This window comes from Helianthus annuus, chromosome 14 (assembly GCF_002127325.2).
Source record: "Helianthus annuus cultivar XRQ/B chromosome 14, HanXRQr2.0-SUNRISE, whole genome shotgun sequence".
Taxonomy (NCBI): Eukaryota; Viridiplantae; Streptophyta; class Magnoliopsida; order Asterales; family Asteraceae; genus Helianthus; species Helianthus annuus.
In genome coordinates this window covers 112,388,122-112,409,545 of record NC_035446.2, presented here as the reverse complement: position 1 = coordinate 112,409,545, position 21,424 = coordinate 112,388,122, and the positions used below count along the sequence as shown (strand labels likewise).

At 35.6% G+C, this 21,424-nt stretch overlaps 1 protein-coding gene and 3 non-coding genes across 4 annotated transcripts; 3 read left to right on the top strand and 1 right to left on the bottom strand.

Moving 5' to 3' along the window:
- Positions 1-13,579: 13,579 nt before the first annotated feature.
- On the bottom strand, positions 13,580-16,548 carry LOC110909035 (protein ALTERED PHOSPHATE STARVATION RESPONSE 1). The gene is made up of 4 exons (XM_022154046.2): positions 15,642-16,548; positions 14,875-15,059; positions 14,561-14,784; positions 13,580-14,459 (listed from the first exon to the last, which is right to left on the bottom strand). Exons 1-4 carry the CDS (start codon positions 16,234-16,236, stop codon positions 13,715-13,717), a joined length of 1,749 nt encoding a protein of 582 aa, XP_022009738.1. The 5' UTR covers positions 16,237-16,548; the 3' UTR covers positions 13,580-13,714.
- A 3,845-nt stretch (positions 16,549-20,393) lies between these two features.
- On the top strand, positions 20,394-20,467 carry TRNAI-AAU. The gene has a single exon. It is a non-coding gene; the product is annotated as a tRNA-Ile (tRNA).
- A 70-nt stretch (positions 20,468-20,537) lies between these two features.
- Positions 20,538-20,611, top strand: TRNAI-AAU. Its single transcript has one exon. It is a non-coding gene; the product is annotated as a tRNA-Ile (tRNA).
- Positions 20,612-20,682: 71 nt separating this feature from the next.
- Positions 20,683-20,756, top strand: TRNAI-AAU. Its single transcript has one exon. It is a non-coding gene; the product is annotated as a tRNA-Ile (tRNA).
- The last annotated feature ends 668 nt before the right edge of the window (positions 20,757-21,424 follow it).

The window sequence follows — 21,424 nt, the reverse complement described above, 5'->3', positions numbered from 1 at the left end:
ATTAGACAAATCTTTACAGTCAAAACGGCAAGCGGAAATACCCTCATCTATTTCAGTAAATCTCGAGGACGAGGTTTTTCTTAAGGTGGGGAGGATGTAACAACTCTCACTAAAATCAAATACTTAGGATGATAATAAGTCAATTAGGAAACCATAATTGAGACACCCAAGTAATTCTGCATTAACCCTAAAATTTCCGGAACAATCGGAATCAGGATCAGGGCCCTTAAAACTCAAGGGGGGCAAACCCTAGCTGGATGTTTATCTACTTAAAACGTTGTTTAAGTTTAATTGGACCAAATTCTGACTCATCTACGCTACTCCCACGAGTGGCAAGCCTAGGCCTTTTAGGTGTCCCTTACGGACCGTAAGGGATCAGGCTTACGGTCCATAAGCGAGGCCAAATTTTGGGTATAAATAGAGGACATTGGCACTAGTTTTCTGTGATTAAAACGACGCTCAAATTCTCAATTGACGTCGAGTTATAGTTAAATCAGTCCACAACACACATGATACACGAAGTGCTGCCACAATCAGGGTAATAACTCGATCGCTATTACGATTCATTTTCCGACCGATCAATATATCCAATGGATGTTTAAGTGCCGCCCACATAGGGTTATATTTTGTTATTCGTCGTTAAATCGATGGATGTTTAAGTATCGCACTTTGTCGTTCGTTGTGAGAATTTGATCTCGTGAGTTATCGTAACTGCTGTATTAGTTACTAACCCAGTTGTGTGTGTGCATTTATTATTTAAATTAGGAATAATCAAGGCTAATCAGTAGGCTTATACACTGCTCGTTAAATCTGCAATGTGAGTCATTCTCTTTTTATCAAATGTTTTACAATACTCCAAATTTATTTTCAAAAGTGTTATAATTACAGGGACTAAGTCGTGGATATCTTGATTTATTGGTTAGTGGGGTATTGTGCACATTACTATTTCTCCCAGTTAGGTTCATTGACCTACTAGGGAGGAACGTCACTATTAGAGTTCATTGACCTAATAGTGGTATTACCATCGTCACCATTGTGACTTGTCACCATTGTGTCAGAAAGCCAGATAAAAATAAGATATGAACCATTGTAATCGCTCTTATGCTGTAATTTATAACTATGGGTCATTTCCTAAAACCTGAATGAACTCACTCAGTATTTCCCCGCTGACAAAACCTTTTTCAAACATGTTTTAGGTGATCTGTTGTGAGCAAAGAAAAGTGCCAGAAAGCACTACCAGCTTAGAAAAGTGGCTCGTTGTAAATAAATAAAAGAAACATGTTTTGAAAATAAAGATTTCCCGGAGAAATCACAGGGATTTATCCCTAAATTATATAAAACGGGCAGTTTTATATTATTAAAAGATCATGTTTTAAAAAGACTTCCGCTGTCGCCTAAAATTTAAATACGGCAGGATTTCTGTCCCGCGGCTCCTAAAACGGGTCAAACCGGGTCGGGGGCCGTGACAACCACCATCCAAACTTTACCGCGCGGGGAGTGGGAAGCTCGGTGTGTGCTCACCGATTGAGAGAGAGGAGAGAGAGAGAGAGGGGGTGATTGGTTGTTAATGTGAGTCCACCCTTTTTCCACCAATCATATTTTTTTCTTCTTTTTTTATAAAAAAAATAATTGTGTGAGTGGAGTGATGTCAACGTTTAAGTGCAAAATGAGGACTTAAGTGGGGAGTTGACGTGACGCGTGCTGATTGAGTGTGTATAAGAGAGGTCACTCCCCCCTTAGAGGAGTGCCCCCACACCCTAAGCTATCAAGTTCAAGCAGGGAGCTTAACTAGTACCCAATTCAAGTGAACTTGCTCTTTTTTTTATTTATATTGTACGGTTTTGTACGTTTCTGTTTATACATATCTCGAATAACAAGTTAACAACAATACCATATCATACAAGTCGTAAATATAAAACTACCGTCTACCGATATGCAAAGAAAGGAATGAGAAATCAAGATGAACTTGAATTTTTTATGTGAGCCAATGAGTGAGATACCTTATATTGCATTTTTTAAATGAGTCAACGAGTGAGCTACATAATATGATTCATATTCATATTGTATTGTTCAAGTGAGTAAAAGGGCGAGCTACATACAAAACATACTTAGTTCAAGATTACACGAGCCAAGTAACTCAGTAAAATCAATCCGAGCTGAATTTGATTAAATTTTTAACGAGTTTGTATACAAGTAAGCTATAAATCATGATTTATTTAGCTGCATTTAGTATTACGAATAAAATATTTCAGCAAATAATGGATGATTTATCGTCAAATAGCAATTTAAATTATGTTAATACAAATATATATGGAAATACTATTATTTGAATTCAGATTTTAAATGTCTACTTTACATGTAAGAACTTCAAGATACATTATTAAAGTGATTATTATGAATCTAGTACAATGATTGAAATCGTGTTTTTTATTTTATTTTTATAAATTTGTTGATACACACAGTAACATTTTAGAATATGAATATTCTTTTTACGTAAAAAAATAAATAAATTTTTACCGTCGTTTATTTCAGACAACGTGTTTCTAATATGTAGTAGAATATTTTTTTCTCCAAATTTATCTACTTATGATGACATTTTATATCTAAAACTTTGTTGCATACTTTGATGGTTAAATTTGTTGTACAATTCCACCTTTTTGAAATAACGAACTGGGATTACGTCCTAGAGATAATAAAAGTGTTTATATGTTATAATATTATATAAAGTTTTGTTGTTAAGAATAATCAAATCAGCTAATTTTGTGTAAATTATCACTACTAATTTATTCTTAAACAAATAGCACATTTCAATATTAGTATACTTTTTATCATCGCTAATCATCACCTGGATTAATATTTCTATTTTGAATTTTGATTCGCATTCTTTTAATTTAAATTAGGAAAACCAATTTCTTTTTTGTGAACATACCTAAGGTGTTATGGTTTGGGTACCGATCTTCTGGATTTCTTTGATTCGGGTTTCTCGCTTTTAATTTTTGCTCTAAATAAAATGCTTTTTTTAAGTTATCTAAATAAAATCCAAATTTTAAACAAAATATTACTAATAATGTAGATTATATAAGAGAAAATGTCACAGAATAGTAACAAAGTTTTAAAAGTGTTATAATTAGGCCACTCGTATCGTTTTTGCCCCAGTTAGATAACTTAACATTCAAATCGACTCATGTCCTTTTTTCTATGTGTCAAGAAAAAAAATGAAGCATAAGATGTTGGGGTCGGATTTTTTTAATATATGAAACTATATTTATTAAAAATAAAAACACTTTAATTACATTAAAAATAAAAAAAAAACAAATTACAATCCACGTCATCACTCGAAGTTAGCATCAAATAAAAGGGAAAAAAGAAACAAAAATCCACATCACCATGGTTACTTATGAAATGAATGAAAAAACCCTTAATTTTAATGAAAAATGAATGTTGAGTGACCTGATTGGAACACTTTTGAAACTTGAGTGACCTAATTGAAACACTTTTAAAACTTGGTTACTATTCTACAAAGTTACCATTATATAATTGACAATCGTGTTGAGATGACCAGTTGAGTTGTTCAACTTGAAAGACGACCCATATTTTCATCTGCGTAAAAAATCACGCTTAACTGATATACCACTATTTTTTACCATGCACATTTAGTAAACAAAACCAATTAGTTTTTTTTTTTTTTGTTCCAAATGGTTATTAAATACACTTAAAAGTTAAAACCCTAAATGCATCTTACACACGACGAAAGGTATCATTGTCTTCCCCCTTAGGGCACTGCTAGCTTTAATCTCCATCAACAATATCGCCATCAAGACATCATAGCCATCACCATCGCTGCCATGTGCATCTTTATTGTGTTTATGTGTGATTGAAAGTTTTATAAACTTGTCTTTTTCTATTTATGGTTACTTGATGTTTACATATGCCTGGTTTTATAAGGTTTATATGCATATCAATCACAAGCTTTAGATCATGTGGTTGATTCGGTTGGTGTGGCAGTTTACATGTCGTGCCATGATGGAGACCAAAGGAGTTGCGTGAGGAAAGTGGTTACATGTAATTTCATGTCATGGAAAAGAGGTTAACGATACTTGTAATGGTGAAAACGATTGTCATAACAACTTTATTGGTGGTAGGTGATATACTTTATAACTAAAAGATTGATAGTTCAAATATTACAGAGTTAAAATTATGAGTATTTATCTAGAGGAGGTGGTTTGGGTGTGGGGTAGGGGTGATAGTGAATATACAATAACAATATAACTTGGTGCCATATTTTTATATAATAAAAGAATAGCTAGATTGGCCACTTACAGATGATTAAAATTAAAAGTGTCAATAGATATATATTTTTAACGTTATTGTGAAGGTATTTAATGTGTCCTTCCAATTTCATGTATTCGTTCGTATTAACAAAGATATCGTATATAGAGTGGCATAGTTTGATCAAAAGTTTCGGTGAAGGGGGGGGGGGGGGGGGAGGGGGGTCATCGGATCCAATTTATAAATTATATAAATATTTAGGCAAAATAATTTTTTTGCTGGATGGGGGGGGGGGATCCTATATAATTTTAAAATTTTTGGACAAAAAATCAAAAATTTCACACTTTTAACCGAAACATTTTTTTTGGGGGGAGGGGGGTGCACCCCCGGTTTCCACTGTAACAACCCGAGTCTCCAGGTCAATAAAATCCAAAATGTCCCGCATAAACCCGTAATCAAAACCCCAAGTGTATGCGACGAAACTTGCGATTCGGTGAACTAACCCTGACAAAGATACCCTTACCAAACTCACAATTAAAAACCGAACCAATTGGGATCAAGATCCGAGCATACGCGATAAGTATCAGCACGAAAATCGAGAAAAACGCATGATTGGACGAAAAAGGCGGTGGAGAACGCGTGTCACGAGGTGGTGACACGTGGCAGCCTAGACTAGACTGACCTCCCTAGCTCCACGCAAGAGATGCCCTGTCTCCTCCCGCGACATGCGGGAGAGGTCCACCTGGCCTATATAAAGGCTAGGTCTGGGATTTGTTCATTTGCACCTTTTCGATCAGAAATCGATACTTCTTTTTCTGTCGTTCTGTCGTTTTAATACGAGAACCCCTAAACCTCGAAACTCTGCTCCGTAGAAAGTGCACTAAACCCTGATCACTGAAACAATACCCTGTCCGATTGATCCGAAACCAATCAACGGATGACAAAGTGCTGCCTGAATAAGGCTATACTTTGTTAACTACGTTGAGGTTTTGATCTCGTGATTGTCGTTAAAGTTTGATTCGATTTTTACACTTATGTGTATTGTACTATGTTAAATTAGATGCTTAGTTATTAGAAGGCTTAGAACCAGGAGGCCTATTAAAATCAGAACGACAGACTTACAAGAAACTTAGTTAACTGAAGGCTCGAGAACTACAAGCTAGCAAGGTGAGTTCGTCTGAACCATTTCTAAAACAGGATGTGATGTTCTTTCTGATTGGTAATAACTATAAAATCGACTATGTATAGCATCTGTGATATGTGACAATGATTGATAGGATGATTGAGGGCTGATTGTATGTATCTGATTTAGCTAGTAGAGTTTGTATACATAGCCTGGTTATGTGTGCTTACTCTGTTCTTATCTGTTTGTCATGATTATATCTGATTAATGTTATAGTTGATAAATGTGTGTTTTGAATAAAATCATTTATGTTCATGAACCCACTAGCTTATGCTGAGTACCAAATATTTTCGGGCACACATCCGAGGTGCCATGTGATTGCAGGAATCGAGTATGATGAGATATGAGGAGATAGAGGTCTACTAGGTTGTCGAATATTTAGATCTCTAGTATAATTTAACTGATGAAAATGTTATTGTATAATAGTGTGTATGTATAATACTTTTTAATGTTTAATTAAAGTTCGAAACTTCTGATGTGAATTCTCTGGTTACTAAGTGTTCTGTATATCCGATGCGTAACACTCCCTATAACTTATCCTGGGATGCGAGTATTACACTCACTAAGCTTCTCCCCTGAGTAGTATATAGGTTTATGAGCACGTTCCAAAAAAAAAAAAAAATAATAATAATAATAATAATAATAATAATAATAATAAGTATATTTATTATACACCAAGAGGTAACTAACAAATTCTAACATTTACAAACATGTACGAATCTGATACATTTTTATTCACTCTATCCTAATAAGAATACAACAATATAATTACTAACATAATATAAATCTGATAATTTATTTTAATAAAGTTCCAGTTATTCGAAGTTGATCAATAATGCATTTATGTCTAAATTCACCATCAGGCCATGTGTAGTCATAAAGCACTTTTGGGGGCGTTATGCGACATGTGGCATGCCACGTCACCCCGGGGCTTTATGAGGCGTTATGTAATTTGAGGCCGTAGTCATAAAGCCCCTGTGTAATCATTACTCATTTTTTAATTTTTATTTTTTTAATTCATTTGTAACTTTTTTAAAAAATAAAATTCATTTCATTAAATAAAAAAAAGTACAATAAAATAAAAAAACATTAAACTAGAAAAAAAAAACATTAAACTAGCATAAAAAAAATTACACAATCAAAGGTTATATTTTTTTTCAAGTCGGTGTTTCGAGCGTCGGAGGTTGGCGTTTCGGGTTCACCCGACTCGTTTGTTTTGGACCTCTTTGATGGCCGTGTATTTCCCGAACGACCACTCGGAGTAGATACGGTGGCCCATTTGGGGCTATGGCGAAGGATTTGCCAACACCTCATGTACGGGAAATGGCCATTAGCCTCCGTATACTCGACCAATGCCTGTTGCGTAATGTCTTCATCGCTACTTCCACGTTTCCATCCGGAAAACAAGCGTTGGTACACGGTTTGCAAGTTTGTGCATTTCCTGTTTATATCGGTCCACTTCCCCGATATAGAGTCCGGTAGGCGGTATTCCTCTCCTCTACCCATGAGATCGAAAAAAAGTTCTCGTATTCGGTTCCAAAATACGGTTTTACTTTGATTGTTTGCTAAAAAAAAAACAAAATATAATGTTAGTCCAAAATTTTAAAAAATAAAAACTGAAAATAACTAAAAAACAGAAAATAAATTTACAACAGAAAATAAAAAAAAAACAGAAAATAAATAAAAAACAGAAAATAAAACAAAACAGAAAATAATTATAAAACAGAAAATAAAAAAAAAACAGAAAATAAATTTAAACGGTCAAAAAAATCAAATCAACATTCAAAACGCCGCGATAATTATAACGCTTTTAAAAATTTTTTGGGCATAGCGCCCTTTGTGTTGGTGTTCATGGCGCTATAAAGGCGCTATGGGGCTAAATCGCGCCCCAGTATGTATGCTCTCATAGTTAAACGCACTATAAAAGAGTTGGTCTTATGTGAAGATAAATTGAAATAGTTTATAACAAACACTATTATTTTCTTAAACTTAAATTAAACAAGTGATTAAATCAATGGTGTGTATGTGAAGCAACCCCTTCAAGATTTGGGTGAGATTTGGTTGCATGCAATTATTGTGTGTATGAGTGGGGTTGGAGGGGTTTGGAGAGACATCCGCATCACTCTTTTTAACAAAACTTGCTTCATATTTTAACAAAGTCTTAGGGATTGTTTAGCAAATTCTGAATGGTTAAGTATTGAACTAGTAAGAGATTGAACTATTAAGTGTTCAATTAGTAAGATGTCTGAACCATTAAGAGTCAGTTTAATGCTTAATCGTTCAGAGGCAAATGTCTGACCAATTCAGATTAGAGGTCTTAACCATTCAGACTTAGCATAATGCTTAACCATTCAGAGACAAATGTCTGAACCATTTAGACATCTGCTCGCGAAACAAACAATCTGAACCATAGTAAGAGGTCTGAACCATTAAGAGTCTCATTAAAATGTAAACAAAAACCCCTTAACCTTGTTGTTTCTTTGATCCTTACTTTAAATTCTGAAGACATATTTTAAAAATTGTATTTTGTAATCTAAGTATGTAATATACATAACCCTGATATAATTCTCCTATAAACAAAAAGAATTTTCATCTTATGCAAGATCTTTTGTTTATTTGTTGGTGAAGATACCAATCATTAGTAATTCATTGATGAAATTTTGTGAGAAATCCAATCATGGCTAAAGACTTCACCGAAAGATCATAGGCATATCATTGATGACCGTTTTAACGACGACGCACTAACAGCCTTTAAAAATATCATGTTTATTTTTTTAAATACAATTGAGACTTTGTTTGATCCGTAAGTGATTCCGATAGACAGTTCAATCAATAAGTTTTTTTTTATCGATAAAAGTATGTTTTCTGGTATTTTGAAAATAAAACAAATAGGCTTTTACTCTTTAGTCAGACTCATACGTAATGTATAGAGGTGTCACGTCTCGAGATATCACTTCATTACATTGTAAATTCTAATTTATAGTAATGCAATGAAGGTTGTAATTGATTTGTGTTGTGATTATCTTATAGAGATTAAATCTTTAAACTATAGAAAGTATAAGATGTCTTAATCAGTTATATTTCACATTTTAGATCACACACAAATCATAAACTATAGAAAGTGTAAGATGTCTTAAAATCAGTTATATTTCACATTTTAGATCACACACAAATAATATTTGTTATGTTGACGTGAGTTTTTCTCTATATAATAAAATATGTTTGCATTATTAAAAAAAAAAAAAAAAAAAACACTCTCACCATCTATAAGACTATAACTACATTAATCTACCATGAAATGATTTAGATTGCGAATGATGCTTTGGAAGACTTTCGCATTCCATGACGAAATCCCATTCATCACCTCATTTTCGAATTTCGTAATCACCAAGTTCATGAAAAGAAACAATTATTCGATAATAATAATAATAATAACAAAAAATAAATAAATCAATAACAGTAAAAACAACAATAATAAAACATCTAGTCAAGTCGTGGTTCCTTCGCAAGCAATTCTTAATAGTATAGGCGTATAGCGTATAGCGTATGCGTTTAACTGTCTTATACGTGAAATGAGAAAAGGTTCAAATTTCTAGTCCGTTTAGTTCATCATATTGAAAGCAGAGGTTACAAAAAGTAAAAAAAAAAAAAAAGTAAAACTAGTGTTATACTTATATTCATATATAATTATATATTCATATGAAGCCATTAAGAAAATGATTTACTTAGATTATTTAATACAGTGTTATACTTATATTCATATATATATATATATATAGGGCTGTAAACGAACTGAACGAACACGAACAAGGCCTTGTTCGTGTTCGTTCGTTAAGGAAATAAATGTGTTTACGAACGGTTCATGAACACTTACCGAACGAGATTTTATGTTCGTGTTCTTTCACTAAGGAAATGAGCGTGTTCGCGAACGGTTCACGAACACAAATAAATTTGGCGAATGCGACGAAGGATAAAGATAGATGGCCTAGAGAGTAGCACTCGAACTTGAATCCCTTATTGTGGAATGGAGGTCGATCGCATTCGTGGATATAAATAATGAGAAATGAAACGGAAAAGATGATTAAACAAGGTGAAAGTGGGTTTCCTAGTTTAATTGTTAGGGAAATAAAATAAAGAAAAGTTTAATAATATAAAAAGTACAAATAAAATATAAGAAAGTACAAAGCTCGTCAATTAAAACACGAACATACGAACATAAACGAACGCAAATCAACGAATGTTCACGAACACCTTACCGAACGTTCACGAACACAATCAAACGAACGAGACCTCTTTTCATGTTCGTTCATTTAACTAATCGAACGAAATTTCTTGTTCATGTTCATTCGTTTATTAAACGAACGAACATAAACGAACTTCCCGCCGAACGATTCACGAACTGTTCGCTGAACGTTCGGTTCGTTTACAGCCCTATATATATATTCATATGAAGCCATTAAGAAAATGATTTACTTAAATTATTTAATACAAATCTTTTTCATTGTAAAGCGGTGGATTTTCCACCAACAATCCTCAAAAATTTCATAATGCACTTTTTAGTCTCTTGTCTTTTTCCATCTATCATACAATTCTTCGAATTTTAAAAATTACAATTTTAACCCCTATACTATTAATCCATTTTCCAACCCTTCAAAAGTCCGTGACAACTACAAAAACGGTCCTTCCGTTTCCCATCCATCATACAACCCCTTAACTTTTGAAAATTACACTTTAAACCCCTATATTATTACTTCATTTACAACCCTCCAACTTTTGAAAATTACAATTTTTATCTAACCCAAACTAATCCCTGCATGTTTAACTAACATCTTTCGCTAATTTCCTTTTCATAAAACTAATTTGTCATTGTGTTTATGAACTTTATAAAATATCATTTTAACCCACTCGAATTTCTAAAGTTCCGTGTTTACCCTTTTCGTTCCTATACAAAAGAAAATTATTTTTACATGCGTATTTTTATTTATGTGTCGGTATAAATTCGAGTTGGTCTACCTTTTGACTTAAACTTTTTTTTTTTGAAAACAAGTTAGGTCAAATATAATACGTTTTCGTGCTTATTTTATCCACATTTTCAATTTGTTTACATTTTGCCGTAAATTTAGTTCTGAATTGAATGAGGTCAGATACGATACGTTTTCTTTTGATGATATAAATTCGAGTTACTTTCTCATTCGACGATATAAATTTGAGTTACTCTACGTTTAGACCTCGCAGCAACACGCTAGGTGCAAAATTTCAACCCTTGATGTGAATATGTCTTTTGATTACACGTGTCAGTTTTCTGTTTATACACATTTAATGCTTTTTTTGTACGTTTCCTATTTACGGATCTGGTCACATATAAATATGTTATAATTGTACAGTATAAATACAATTACTTTACATTTTTATCAAACCGCAATGATGTTGAGTTAAATTCGGATACGTCAAAACACGCGTTATCATATGGTGTACACATGCGCTTAGACTAATCTGTTCGATGTTTGCAATGTACACGCGTCGCAACGCGTGCAGATCTAATTACTAGTTTAAACTTACATTCTAAATAAATAGGATTTAGGAGATATTTGATTAACTGTTGAGAAAAAGAAATACAAAAATTACTAATAATATAAATAACCTGACTTACATTACTACGGGATATCCCATTCTATCGTTATGCGGCTTACATTTACAATTTCCATGCAGGTCCGTTCCTACGGTTTTGAAGACCCTAAGCGAACTATGAAGTGGATGCCCTTTTACAAAACTATCATTTTCAACATACTTAGTAACAAAACCCTCCTCCTTTATCCGGGCATGGGACCAGAAATTATAAACTAAAAGGTTTATAATTGGCAAAGTTAAAATATTTGTACGTTTTTTTTGCCTTTTTGTCTGACCGGATTCAAAAGTTCGGATACGATTCAACCTTGGTAGAATATAAATCTGTTTAAGGGATTAACAATGGTCCCTAATTCCCTAAACAACAAATTACAATAAACAAACAAACAATCCATAAAGGCCTAAACAACAAAATCAAATCAACAAATAATCCCTAATTCCCTAAATAAAAACTTGAATCAACAGAATAGCAAATAATAAAAGAAGAATAAGTCCTAATTCCCTAAACAACAACGAACGATATCTAACCTTAGTGCCACACTACCAAGTTCTAAGCCAACCACAATATTAAATTGCAAAACTGAATGTCTGAGTGCCACTGCCACTGTAATCTGAGCCAGCCACAATATCAAATCGACAAATCGCCACAAATCGCAAAACTGATTTAGGTTTATGTTTTAGGAATTGAGGGTTTGAGACTTTGAGCAATATATGCAAAAAAACTAAAAAGATCCGTTATTAGCTTGTTCTTCAGTTGAGATTGAGATGTGATGATTATCCCCAAATTAGAAATCCATATAGTCCGCCCTACCAGCCTAATTACGAATGATTCCATCTTTGGATTACTCAATCGACGCCACATATTACGAGGATTCCATCGCACTTCTGTATTAGTCCCCCTTTCAATCGCGTCTTTTGTTTAACGAGGTGCAATCTGGATTGTAGGTCTTTCAATTTGGGTAATGGGTTGTTTCAATCGCAGGTGTCAATGGGTTGTTTAGTGTAATCCTAAAAATGGGCCTAGTATAAAGAAACCATATCACAAATTAGAGGCATTTTAATTTGGGTGGCCCTAGGCCTGTGCCTAGGGTGTGAAGCTTATTGAACCGACCCTGGAATTTCCATATTTAGTAAAATATTATACACCTAATGTTTTCAAATAAAAAATTGCAATCTCTCCTATAATTATCAGATGAACAAAAGAAAAAAAAATAACTAAATGTAGAAGATGAACATAAAAAATGTTAGGAAGACTAACCATATATTAACTAGCAACAATTGGTTCTGACTTAAGTTTATAGTTTAGTTTTGTATAAATTATATGGCATACCCTACAAGTTAACAATGCACTATTTTATTAAGTTATAATTTCTACCCTCGTATTCATACTTTTTTCATCAAATTCTATGAGAAAGTTTTTTATATTATAAAAAAGGAGTAGTGAAAGCTTGTGAGTGGAGCAGAAAGAAAATGTTAATGTTCATCTGTATATTTTAAAAAAACATTGTTCACCATCTATCATTTTTTAATATATTTTAAAAAAGGTTGTGAGTGAAGAAAAGATAAAATGTAACGAAAAAGGTATAAAAAAACATCATTTAATTGAAAGAATAGAGAAAATGTAGTTTTTAGTGTAATTATAAGGTAAAAATGGTGAAAGGGACGTGAATGCTTTAAACTTAGACTTAAGTCGCTTTCACATTGCTCTTTACACCCTTCAAGTTTCAACTTTGTTTTTTTTTTTTTCCTATCCAATCAGATTCTGCCACATGTTTTTTCTTTCTCTTATATTTTTTAAAATATGACTTTTTTATAAAACTCTGTAACTACCGTTTTGACGTACTTATTTTTATCTATGTTTAGATGTAAGCTTTGTTTAAAACGAAGTTACGCGTGATAACATACAAGTTATCCAAGTATAGACGAACAAGTAATCAAGACTTTTTATTTTTATTCTTTATTGGAACTGCTAATGATATCCAATTTACAATCGATGTGAAACATGCATCGCCATCCAACATAACCCCACATAATCCCTCGTAACTTTTAGGTGTAGTGGTTAATACACATAATCCCCGCCAGATACCCCCCAAAAACACATTCACCAACCCACATTTATCCAACATCACCCCGTTATCACCATCGCGCTCCACGAAATTCACATTCCATAATGCCGGGGGGGGGGTGTTTCCGGGCTGTGAGACACCATACGCCATCTTCACCTCTTGATAGCGCTTCACTACGCATACACTAAAGTATTATTTATCAAATTCGTTGTACACTAGTTGTCATATTATTAGTTATTAAAATTTGATTTGGCTCAAAACTAAAATTTAATGGAAACTTAAATTTCTGCTATTTAAATTACACTTGTAGTCAAAACTAATTTAAGCTCATATCTCCTTCCTTTTCCTTTTGATTGCCTAATTTGTCCTACGTTATAAATTCTCTTAAGATTCCTTTTGCTTTTTCTAATGAAGTGAACATGTCTTAACAGTCTGGATCAAATGTGAATAATCTTTTCTTTACAAAAATATATCATGCCCTCCTCCACATCACTATGTTAATAGTCCAAAACTAACTTTTCGTTACATGAACATGCCTCACTTAACATGATTTTTTTTAAATAAATGCGCTCTAAAGCATTGGCCGCTTTACATCGTGCGCCTCCTCAGGCCTCTTCGCACGGTTGTAAACAGACTCGAACCCTTGGGTCCACACGTTAGCGAAACCTGTCACAGCTTGAAAAACGTGCGGTAATCCGATTTGTAAGTTACTTAAAGTCATGGATCTTGTTACCCCAATTGATTTCTCATATTTGCCCCTCTCTTCATCTGTCTTTACCCTCAACATCTCCACTTTGGCCCTTTTGTCCCCAATCGGGTCCTTCCTACTCGACGGGCCAAACTCACGCTCAAGAGCTTGGAGCTCAACTGTTTTCTTCTCAAGCTCCTTAAAAGACGATTCCACCCTTTTCTTCTGCTTTTGTTCTTCAGCTTGTTGGACTACTATAGCATGAACCGCGGTTAGTAATGCTTTGATGCCCTCGGATGCTACTTTGTCAGGGGCGTTATCGACCACGCGCTGCCATTCTTCACAAAGGGTGTAGATGGCAGGATCTTGTTTGGTTTGGGATATGTACTGGAAGAGGCTAAGACGGAGCCAACCGGTCAAAGATTGGACATAGTCTCGTTGACTTTGTATTAGGCTGCAGAAGGATAGGTGCCATTGTTGGACCTCGACCTCGAGTTGGACAACCGCTTGGCGGAGGGATTCAGTGGTGGGGTCCGCTGACAGGATGACGTGGAGGTACTTGAGCTGTTGGACTATGTGCATTTGGACTTGGTGGCTTTCATATAAGCTCCTCCACATGCCCATTAATCTGCAAGAAAATACTAACATCTTTATAAATACCTCAACATGTCCATGAGAACCAATTCGGACCAAACCCAAACAAATGCACAAAACAATAAAAAGACTAACCCTTTAACAAGGTCAACAAGCTGTGGGTAAAGCTCTTCCTCTCGGAGTTTGACTATTTCGTTTGAGGCTGACTCGATCGCCTGAGAAGAAACCATCATTTTCGACTCAAGTTTCTCAACCTCTTTCTTAGCTTTCTCGGTCTTCATATAATCGACTCCCTTAAGCTCCATTTTCCTCAATTGTTCTGCCCTCTTTGCGTGCTCGATCTTTAAACTATCCACATTCTAAAGGCCCAATAAAAAAGTTGAATATCATTGTAAGTCATATACTTTAAAACTTGCATGAAATAATTGTACCATAAGGGATATTGTTACCTTAACCTCTTGGTATAGCTTCTTCTCCCATGAGTACAATCTCTCCACCGTAGAACAATGGCTACTGCCGCCACCAACCGCACCAACTCCGCTAGTGTCATCACAACCAAATTTTACAAACACATTTAACTTCGTGGTTGAACTGAACAATGGGCTCAAATTCTTCCCGTACCCATGAACTTTGCCTATAACACATGGCATAAACTCAACGTTTCAAGTTTTGACCTTTTCAAGTCAAGCCTAATGTTTTATACATTCAAGATTAATGTTGATGTTTTGACCGGCCTAAAAATACAATTGTAATTTGTAACTTTTGGCGATTAGATTCAGATATATACGCATAGTGCCTAACTGCCCATAGATGTAATTTATTTTATCCGCCAGCTCATACACACTCTACGGCTATCTATCTGGTATGGTTTCGCTAAAAAGTGAAAAACGCGCGAGAAGAGTGGTTTTACAAATCACATATACTAAAGTGTGTAATGGTCTTACTAGACTCAAACAAACAACAAAACCTTTTGGTGCTTATAAATGTATAACTTTCAAATACTTGATTTTTTGTAACCATTTAAAACCAAAAGAAGTTAACCACAACTTCCAATCCCCATGTGAAATACAATAGTGTTAGCATGTTACAGTTCCAGTTCCAGTAGACAAAAGAACACACGTGTGCACGTGGTGAATACTCATCAAATCACATTAGTGTTACAAATCTTGTTTCCCAGATCCCTTAATTTAAAATAAATTTTTATTAATTTAATTACCTGATGATCCTTGGCTGGAAATGCTACACACCGGAACTTCCAACAACTCCGACACTTTTCCACCGGAATCCGCCGCCCGGAGAAAGTACTCATCCAGTTCTTTAACAATCTCCACCAAACCCTTACTTTTCGCCGCCACCACCACCGCCATTTCGCTTGAGGCATTAACGTTTGTGGACATGTCTTCCCATTCTTCTCCGTCTGATCTCGTCGGCGGCGGCGGCATGAATGGGTCCCATGCATATGCATCCCACGTGGACGACCGCAGCGGCGGTGATGGCGGAGGACGTGGGGTGGATGCGGTGTATGTGGTGGATGTTGTTTCTGCTTCTGAAGTTGGACTCATGGGAGGTGGTGGTGACGGTGGTGGCTGTGGTGGTGGAGTTTGAGGTGGTGGCGAGTGGTGGTGGAGGGTGGTTTGAGCGGTGGCGAACTGGAGGAGGGCGGCGCCGGTGTTTTTTAAGGATCTTAAGTACATTATATGTGAAATGGAAAAAGAATGTCTTGCTTTTACTAACTGTTTCATGTATCTTTTTCTTGCTTTGCATCTTGAAACCATTTCTTCTTTCTCAAAGCTTGAATAGCAACACCCCATTTTCTCTCTAAGATTTAGATTGCACTCAAATCCACCTGACCTGGATGTTTTTTGATTTTTCAACAAGTTTAATTATTTCCCATCAAATCCCATCTGGGTATTTGTTTCTCTCTCTCTCTATGCATGCAGATTTCTCTGACTGATGAAGTATTGAGGGTAGTTTGAATGGGCAACAATTCAAATGAAGCACTATGAATTGGTATATACCAAGGTTTCTCTTTATATAAGTCTCTCTTTCTCTATAAGTTTGAGTGTGGAGAGAGTGTAGTGGTGGAGAGGTTGGAGGAAACGAATCTTGGGAAGTACAGCATAAAGAGCACAAGGTGTTGGATAGATCGCCAACGAGGTAGTTTTATTTATTTATTTATTTATTTTGTTAATTATTATTATTATTATTATTTTATATTTAGAAAATTATCAAAACCATCATCAATCAAAACCACTTGGCCACCTCATGCGTTATTGAAGCAACAAATCATGTACAGGATGTACGGGAAAGTGTATGGGTGTGTCTTTGAAAATCTCTTCATTTATGCGTCTGGAAGGGCATGAGATGCGTCTGAAAGAGCACGGGATACGTCTGGAAGTGCATGGGACGCGTTTGGGCCTACCTGCAACAATTAAAATGTCACGTATCCGTTTTTTATTGGGTGCTTGAGAGGTCTGCATATGGACGCCTTAGATGCTTGAGATGTCTTTCCAAGGACGCATTAGGTGGCCGTTTTTAAAAGTGACGGTAATCGATAGCTATTTTTGTAATTTTCCCTTTATATTTTTTTTAGCTAGTATTCTATGGCCAGAAGTTTTATGACTTGTATCAGATAATGTACATATAGTTAGAGCTCACGGGGTGGTCCCGTGATAGTATAACGGGAGCTCTTATAACGCGTTTTCAACGACCGCCGGTACATTCCATCACGCGTGATACATTAACGCAATCCGGTTTTCGTTATCTCCATCACGCGTTAATGTTTTGTTTTGTGAGGGTATTTGTTGGTTGGGGGGAATTGTTGGGTGTGGTGATGAGTGATGACCACCCTCACTAAAAAAGGTTGTGAGTGATGGAAAAATGGTCGATGACATGGCGGAACTTGATTGGTGCTTATGAGTGATAAATTCTATCACTAGTGAACCACCCCCCTCCCCTTAGTGTGGCTCATTTATTTTTTTACGTTTGTGATGATGATATGATTTTTTGTCAACAATTAACTAATCAGTCATAGCTAAATTATAGGCCATTTACACTAGTGTAGTTGTGTAAATGATACGGATGTAATATATACATAGTAAATCTCGTAACACTCTTTACTAGTTTTGATGAATGGAATATGGGTTGGTGATGACTGATGAATAACATGTTCATTTTGTAGAAGTTGTAAGTTTGAATAACAACTAGACAACGATAATGAGTCTATTCTATCTTGTTTGTTATGAATCAAATATTTGTATCTTTTTTCTAATAAATTGTATTTGTTAATTTCCTCTAGACGGAAAATTATGGTTATTTCAAATTTAGTTAAATCCAGTTTAAACAACCCATCTACTCAAATTAGTTTACATTGTGTCTTGAAAGTTTTTTTTTTTGAAAAGTAAACTTCATTAAGCATTAAGCCGCCTCAAACCGAGGCGACCAAAACCAACAAACAACCCTACAAATTTACAAAGTTACACCAATCAGACCATGACGTATCTACAAGTTTATACCTAGCTTTATACCACAAGAACCCCATTCTCTTAACCTCACAAAAAATATACCCAATATTAACCTCTTTATTGTTGAATCTAGCTTCGTTTCTCGACATCCAAATCGCCCAACAACCAATTCTAATAATTCCTTTCAGCACTTCTTTCTTCTTACCTTCCATACCTACATATTTATAAGCCTCAATGAGATCCCTAAAAGAGAAAATCAGCCAAGGAGGACACTTACACCAATTACAAATCTTCATCCAGAGCAGATTCGCCAAACTACAAGACGTAAACAGGTGCTCGACACTCTCATCCTCTTCATTGCATAAACCACTGATCGGACTCCCGGCAGTAATATTACGAGCGAGTAACGCATCAGCAGTGGCGATTCGATTTAACTCCGCACGCCAAATAAAAATGTTGCATTTCTTTGGAATCCACTTACAGCGCTCCGGAACATACAGATCCGAGACAATACTGTCTTTGACCAAGAGATTTCTCACCGACCAGACAGTAAAATCCTCCTCCTTCACATTGTCGGCTCCGGACCAGTACCATTTATCACTATCTTGAGACAAGTTCGCCTGCAACAGAAGGGTACAAAGCTCTACCAACTCGTTGATTTCGATTTCTGACGATATAGACCTCTTCCAACACCAATTAAATCGGGATCCACCAGCACCATTACTCATCCGGTGGCTAATCTTGCAGTCTTTAACCGCCTCAATCTTGAATAGGTTAGGAAACAAAAATTTAAGCGGCCTGTTTCCTACCCAATTGTCAGCCCAAAACAGCAAGTTGTTACCATTACCCACCTTAACCCTGAACTTAAACATAAGCGGAACTCCATTCACGTACGTGTTGTTGAGCATCTTCACGATGTTAGACCACACTCCCCCGAGAGACTTCTTAGCCGGAACAAAGTCACTACTGTAATTGCTTCCATGTAAAGCCGTTATAGTTTTCACCCAAAGTTTGTTCCTAGAATTGAGGAACCTCCAGCCCCATTTAGCCAAAAGAGCCGTATTGACATCTTTTAACTTACTTAGCCCAAGACCTCCATCTTTAACCGGTAAGTCACTCTACTCCACGCAACCCAATTCATCTTCTTAATCACCCTGTCACTGCCCCACAGGAAATTTCTCATTTTTGCCTCTAGATCCTTAATAACTTTCACCGGAGCTTTATAAATAGAGAAGTAATAATTGGGGAGGCATTCCATGACAGCCTTAATAAGAATTAATCTCCCACCAATAGACAACAGACCTGCCTTCCACTTAGCCAACCTCACATCGAAAATATCATAAACCGGTTTCCAGTTGCTAATGCGATTCATGTTGGCACCCACTGTAACTCCTAGGTATCTAAAAGGGATACTACCCATTTGACACCCCACAATATCCGCCATGCTCGATAAAGATGCCGAGTTCACACCTACAGCATATATATTCGACTTGTTGATGTTGATTTTCAAACCTGAGCACATGTAAAAAACCCTCAGAATACGAACCACATTTTTGATATTACCAGTCGACCACTCCCCCAAAATAATGGCGTCATCAGCATATAACAAGTGAGAGATGCAAGGGCCATTAGGAACCTGAACACCAGTTACCACCTCAGATTCTCTACCTTTCTCGATCATACAAGATAGAACTTCCATGACCATGAGAAAGAGAAAGGGAGAGATAGGGTCTCCCTGCCGCAGACCTTTATGACACTGGAACTCGAAGGTGGGCGACCCATTCACCAAAACCGATGATCTAGCCGACTCCAAAATCCCTTTTATCCAAGTACACCACAAACCTGGAAATCCCATTTGAACCATAGTGGATAATAAGAAATTCCAGTTAACATTATCGTAGGCCTTTTCAAAATCAATCTTCATGAAGAAAGCTTTCTTCTTGTGCTTCTTGCTCCAAGACAGAATCTCGTTAATTAAAAGCGGCCCGTCAAGAATAAAGTTACCTTTGATAAAAGCCGATTGAGACTCGAATATAACTGAACCAATGACTTTCTTTAAACGATAAGCCAAGACTTTAGAAATAATCTTACTAATAATACCTATCAGATTTATAGGCCGATAGCAATTCATTCGACACAAAGTTTACAAACACAATCATACTACTACATGATTAGCACACTTGCCTAAACTTTAACGGTCGCTAACTTCATTATTAACCATCATTTAAAACATAGAATTTAACAAAGTAAACATAATGAACCAATAATTCAACAAAACTACACATAAAAGTTAAATTATCAAAGTCTAAACAAACATTTTTTAGTAAAACAAATCAACTTAAAATGAGCTAAGGAACCTTTAGATTTTTTTTCATCGAGATGTAAACTATTGTTTAATACACATAAAACAGGTTCAATTTTAACAAAACCAAACTTTTTGATAAAAGATTTAACTTGCATTATGTACTGTATAATAGCGTTGTTCAATACCAGGTAACACAAGCGGCCTATTAGCTCAGTTGGTTAGAGCGTCGTGCTAATAACGCGAAGGTCGCAGGTTCGAGACCTGCATGGGCCATTCTTTTGAATCATTTTTCCTTGCATAAACTACATTCAAGTAAGTCGTTTAACCAACTTGTTGCATCAAAGGCCTATTAGCTCAGTTGGTTAGAGCGTCGTGCTAATAACGCGAAGGTCGCAGGTTCGAGACCTGCATGGGCCATTCTTTTGAATCATTTTTTCCTTGCATAAAGTACCTTCAAGTAAATGGTTTAACCAACTTGATGCGTCAAAGGCCTATTAGCTCAGTTGGTTAGAGCGTCGTGCTAATAACGCGAAGGTCGCAGGTTCGAGACCTGCATGGGCCACTAAACTTTTTTTGTAGCTTTGTATGTTCGTTTCAAAACACCACTAGCTCAGTGATACTGACTGACTGATACATAGTATACTAGTATATGAATTGCTAAATGCTATCATATGGACGATGACATGTTCATGTTGTTATGTCAATTAATTATCATAGGAGAATGTTGTAGTAGTGCTATAATTTTTGCAAAGAAAGTTGAAGCGTTATGACGCTTGGATACTGACAAGCTGGTTGATTATAGGGACACAATGAATCCTAAGAGTCTATGAAAGTATCATGTATATAAAAAAATGCAAATCAATCTCCATATGTTCTGTGTACTGACGAAACATTCTGGTTACGCACATGGTAAATACATGTGATGTTATCTTACCATATGGTAGGTGGACGTGGAAATTGTTTATACAACTCTACCAACAAAGATATAGTCGAATAATCTTTTCAATATTGTGCTTATAATCTCTATACACTAGCTTGATACTACACCTAGCAACTCTATGGTGCTTCTTGAAACTCCAAACGGTGATATTAAGGTATATGAAAATACATTATCTAGTTGTATTTTTAATCGTATGGGCAACTAACTTAGTCAACATTTTGTATAAGCATGAATCACATCGTGAACTGGTTCTTTAATAGATGATGAAATATACACTTAAGTGCAACAAT